Source organism: Melanostigma gelatinosum, assembly GCF_949748355.1.
Source record: "Melanostigma gelatinosum genome assembly, chromosome: 20".
NCBI classification, from domain to species: domain Eukaryota; kingdom Metazoa; phylum Chordata; class Actinopteri; order Perciformes; family Zoarcidae; genus Melanostigma; species Melanostigma gelatinosum.
Genome location: NC_136653.1, coordinates 21,406,680 through 21,412,503, shown reverse-complemented (window position 1 = coordinate 21,412,503; position 5,824 = coordinate 21,406,680). Strand labels below are relative to the sequence as shown.

Sequence of the window (5,824 nt, the reverse complement as noted above, 5' to 3'; positions counted from 1 at the left end):
TCTGTTACAGTAAAAGTACTAATACCACGCTGTAAATGTACTCTGTTACAGTAAAAGTACTAATACCACGCTGTAAAAGTACTCTGTTACAGTAAAAGTACTAATACCACGCTGTAAAAGTACTCTGTTACAGTAAAAGTACTAATACCACGCTGTAAAAGTACTATTACAGTAAAAGTACTAATACCACGCTGTAAAAGTACTCTGTTACAGTAAAAGTAATAATACCACGCTGTAAAAGTACTCTGTTACAGTAAAAGTACTAATGCCACGCTGTAAAAGTACTGTTACAGTAAAAGTACTAATACCACGCTGTAAAAGTACTCTTTTACAGTAAAAGTAATACCACGCTGTAAAAGTACTCTGTTACAGTAAAAGTACTAATGCCACGCTGTAAAAGTACTCTGTTACAGTAAAAGTACTAATACCACGCTGTAAAAGTACTCTGTTACAGTAAAAGTACTAATACCACGCTGTAAAAGTACTATGTTACAGTATAAGTACTAATACCACGCTGTAAAAGTACTCTGTTACAGTAAAAGTACTAATACCACACTGTAAAAGTACTCTGTTACAGTAAAAGTACTAATACCACACTGTAAAAGTACTCTGTTACAGTAAAAGTACTAATACCACGCTGTAAAAGTACTCTGTTACAGTAAAAGTAATAATACCACGCTGTAAAAGTACTATGTTACAGTAAAAGTACTAATACCACGCTGTAAAAGTACTGTTACAGTAAAAGTACTAATACCACGCTGTAAAAGTACTACAGTAAAGTATATAATATCTAATATTTATCTTTGTATTTACAGCACATGTGTCAAACTCAAGGCCCGCGGATCCGTCAGCAAAAAAATAAAAATAAAATTTAAAAAAAAATTTCTTTTTCTTTTTTTGAAAAATAATTAAAAGTTAGAGTTGAAAATAAAAGTATCCGCATGGTCGAAATGAGATAGAAAGTTGAAATGATGAGATAGAAAGTTGATATTATGAGATAGAAAGTTGAAATGATGAGATAGAAAGTTGAAATGATGAGATAGAAAGTTGAAATGATGAGATAGCATGTTTTTACTTGTATTTATGTGTACACAGAATGTTGCTGTGGAATGTTCTCTGTGTTGTTGTTTACAGTGTGACGTGTTTCCGGTCCGCTGCAGAGTTGATGCTTCCTACGTGACGGTGCGCGTGTCTCTGTGATCAGTAGACTGGGGAATCTGCACGCGCTCTGTTGTCACCACGTTGTCGTCCAGAGGGGGCGGGAGTTTCTTCTCTTTGTACAAGCCGCCTCCCGAGGACTTCTGACCGGCCACAGCACACGGGCCGCCAGGCTGCCGGGCACACATGTCCCGCTCACCTCTCCAGTTCCCGAGTATGAAGAACGGTCTGGAGGAGGAGGAAGATCTGGACGACGAGGTGGACGCTTCTCACCTCAGGTTTATGAAGGACCGGAGGAGAGCCAGGTCCTTGCCCGCACTCCTGGTCGGTGTCTCCGGGAGTAACGGGAGGAAGCGGGTGAAGTTCGCCGACTCCATGGGCCTGAACCTGGCCAGCGTCAAGCACTTCAGCTCGCTGGAGGAGCCGCAGATCCCGAGTAAAGTCCTGTCCCGGCACAAGAGCTTCCCGCCGCAGCAGGACTCACTGAACGACCTGTGCCAGAGCTTCAAGTCCAGCCTGGACACGGACCGGCTGGTCGCCTGCTTCCCGGAGCCCCGGGACGCGGAGCAGAGAGTCCAGCGGCTCCGCGTCTGCCTGGAGAAGGTCACCATCACCCAGCTCGACGTGCGGGGACAGATCCGGGTCTCGAGCAGCTGCACCAACAAAGAGGTCGGATTGAGGTACACCTTCAACGACTGGCTCTCCTACGTGGACGCGCAGGCTCTGCCCGTGGCCGCGGATCAGCCGGGCACCGCGGATCAGCGGTTCAGCTTCACCGTGTACACGCCGCCCTTCATGGACCCCAGCTCTGCCGTGCACTTCTCCGTGTACGTGCGGAGCGAAGAGGGGGAGTTCTGGGACAACAACGATGGGAGGAACTATACCCTCCAATACCGCTGCATGCCCGGCACCACGCCGTTTGTCACCGCCGCGTTCCACACCACCTGACCGCGCGTAAAACCGAGACATCTGTGCATAAAACCCATTCATTTGTGCGTAAAACCAATACATGTGTGCGTAAAACCCATTCATTTGTGCGTAAAACCAATACATCTGTGCGTAAAACCCATTCATTTGTGCGTAAAACCCATTCATTTGTGCGTAAAACCCATTCATTTGTGCGTAAAACCAATAAAACCTGTACATCTGTGCTAAAAAAAACTCCATCTGCTGTGCACGCACCTGCAGAATAAAAACTATTCTGGGTCACACGACGAGTCTTTTTCAGATCAGGGAACTTGTATTTCGTCTGAAGATCAGACTTAGTTTCCCTTCATTTGGGCCTCCGAGTGATTTTCATTCAACGGACATTTATGGATATTTGTCTGAACTTGGATCGATGGACTCATTCTTTGGTCATATTTAAAGAAAACGTGCCTCAGTGTCAACAACCTACTGGACGCTTTGGACCTGACGACACCAGCGTCCCTGTCTCACTGCAAATGCAGATACTTTTCTGAATTAATCCTCTATTGCTTTCACATTATTTCTGTACGGTTTGAAATGTGATCAATCACAGATGATCTGGATTCATCTTCTATGGATGTTACATTATTGTTGCTTAATGATGCAGTTTGAGCGCAGATTGTTTAGTAGAATTGATTTTCACCCTGTACGGACATGCATATAAATCAATGGCTGCCTGAAACTGGATGAATAAAGAACATTCAAACAAATCAGCTTCATGGTTCAACTGTTTTTTTTAAATCTTTGATGTTCAGTCAATGAGAAACATGAAAAACGACCGGTTGGTTCTTTAAACCTTTAACGATTCAGTTGATCTGTGTTTCACGCAAACATTCAGTCGAAATGTTTGAAGAGTTGCAAGTTTGAGTCCCAGGAAAGAAAACCCGACATTTTGGAAACATAAAGGAGAATATACTCTTAGTTTGATAAATAAAATCAAAAACTCTTCTTTTGCTTTTTGATGAATGTATGTTTTACTGCACTATGTTTATCTGACATGGATCTATAGATATAGATCCATATTCTATATTTAACATCAGATAAGATGATAAAATATCATTAAAACATCTTTGTCTTCAAACCTTCATGTCTGAGATTGTTATCGCAGTAAATACATACATTTACGAAGATACAATATGCTGATACTTTATACTTCTACATCTCAGACGCCTTTATTGTTCGTTTACTGCTCAAAATATTATTGATGACCAGGAGGAAACTCATAAACTACCAGCAGAATGTATCGTTATTCAAATGAGCTCCATCTTCACCATTTAATCAACAATTACATTACAATCCTACATTCTCACGATCGCGTCCCGCGCTCTCACGATCGCGTCCCGCGCTCTCACGATCTCGTCCCGCGCTCTCACGATCGCGTCCCGCGCTCTCACGATCTCGTCCCGCGCTCTCACGATCTCGTCCCGCGCTCTCACGATCTCGTCCCGCGCTCTCACGATCGCGTCCCACGGCCTCACGATCGCGTCCCGCGCTCTCACGATCTCGTCCCGCGCTCTCACGATCTCGTCCCGCGCTCACACGATCGCGTCCCGCGCTCTCACGATCGCGTCCCGCGCTCTCACGATCGCGTCCCGCGCTCTCACGATCGCGTCCCACGGCCTCACGATCGCGTCCCGCGCTCTCACGATCTCGTCCCGCGCTCTCACGATCTCGTCCCGCGCTCTCACGATCTCGTCCCGCGCTCACACGATCGCGTCCCGCGCTCTCACGATCGCGTCCCGCGCTCTCACGATCGCGTCCCGCGCTCTCACGATCGCGTCCCGCGCTCTCACGATCGCGTCCCGCGCTCTCACGATCGCGTCCCGCGCTCTCACGATCGCGTCCCGCGCTCTCACGATCGCGTCCCGCGCTCTCACGATCTCGTCCCGCGCTCTCACGATCGCGTCCCGCGCTCTCACGATCGCGTCCCACGCTCTCGTCCCACGCTCTCACGATCGCGTCCCACGCTCTCACGATCGCGTCCCACGCTCTCGTCCCACGGCCTCACGATCGCGTCCCACGCTCTCGTCCCACGGCCTCACGATCGCGTCCCGCGCTCTCACGATCTCGTCCCGCGCTCTCACGATCGCGTCCCGCGCTCTCACGATCGCGTCCCGCGCTCTCACGATCGCGTCCCACGCTCTCGTCCCACGCTCTCACGATCGCGTCCCACGCTCTCACGATCGCGTCCCACGCTCTCGTCCCACGGCCTCACGATCGCGTCCCACGCTCTCGTCCCACGGCCTCACGATCGCGTCCCACGCTCTCGTCCCACGGCCTCACGATCGCGTCCCACGGCCTCACGATCTCGTCCCACGGCCTCACGATCGCGTCCCGCGCTCTCACGATCGCGTCCCGCGCTCTCACGATCTCGTCCCGCGCTCTCACGATCGCGTCCCGCGCTCTCACGATCGCGTCCCACGCTCTCGTCCCACGGCCTCACGATCGCGTCCCGCGCTCTCACGATCTCGTCCCGCGCTCTCACGATCGCGTCCCGCGCTCTCACGATCTCGTCCCGCGCTCTCACGATCGCGTCCCGCGCTCTCACGATCGCGTCCCGCGCTCTCACGATCGCGTCCCACGCTCTCGTCCCACGCTCTCACGATCGCGTCCCACGCTCTCACGATCGCGTCCCACGCTCACGATCGCGTCCCACGCTCTCGTCCCACGGCCTCACGATCGCGTCCCACGGCCTCACGATCGCGTCCCGCGTTCTCACGATCGCGTCCCACACTCACACGATCGCGTCCCACGCTCTCGTCCCACGCTCTCACGATCGCGTCCCACGCTCTCACGATCGCGTCCCGCGGCCTCACGATCGCGTCCCGCGCTCTCACGATCTCGTCCCGCGCTCTCACGATCTCGTCCCGCGGCCTCACGATCGCGTCCCGCGGCCTCACGATCGCGTCCCGCGGCCTCACGATCGCGTCCCGCGGCCTCACGATCGCGTCCCGCGCTCTCACGATCTCGTCCCGCGCTCTCACGATCGCGTCCCGCGCTCACACGATCGCGTCCCACGCTCTCGTCCCACGCTCTCACGATCGCGTCCCACGCTCTCACGATCGCGTCCCACGCTCTCACGATCGCGTCCCACGCTCTCACGATCGCGTCCCACGGCCTCACGATCGCGTCCCACGCTCTCACGATCGCGTCCCACGGCCTCACGATCGCGTCCCACGGCCTCACGATGGCGTCCCACGGCCTCACGATGGCGTCCCACGGCCTCACGATGGCGTCCCACGGCCTCACGATGGCGTCCCACGCTCTCACGATGGCGTCCCACGCTCTCACGATGGCGTCCCACGCTCTCACGATGGCGTCCCACGCTCTCACGATGGCGTCCCACGCTCTCACGATGGCGTCCCACGCTCTCACGATGGCGTCCCACGCTCTCACGATCGCGTCCCACGCTCTCACGATCTCGTCCCACGCTCTCACGATCGCGTCCCACGGCCTCACGATCGCGTCCCACGCTCTCACGATCTCGTCCCACGCTCTCACGATCGCGTCCCACGCTCTCACGATCGCGTCCCACGCTCTCACGATCGCGTCCCACGCTCTCACGATCTCGTCCCACGCTCTCACGATCGCGTCCCACGGCCTCACGATCGCGTCCCACGCTCTCACGATCTCGTCCCACGCTCTCACGATCGCGTCCCACGGCCTCACGATCGCGTCCCACGGCCTCACGATCGCGTCC

The 5,824-nt window shown here is 53.3% G+C and overlaps 1 protein-coding gene across 1 annotated transcript; it reads left to right on the top strand.

Moving 5' to 3' along the window:
• Positions 1 to 1,374: 1,374 nt before the first annotated feature.
• On the top strand, positions 1,375 to 2,106 carry ppp1r3g (protein phosphatase 1 regulatory subunit 3G; the record flags this gene model as incomplete). The annotated part of the gene is made up of 1 exon (XM_079291669.1): positions 1,375 to 2,106. The coding sequence occupies one exon, from the start codon at positions 1,375 to 1,377 to the stop codon at positions 2,104 to 2,106; it is 732 nt and encodes a 243-aa protein (XP_079147795.1).
• Between the last annotated feature and the right edge of the window lie 3,718 nt (positions 2,107 to 5,824).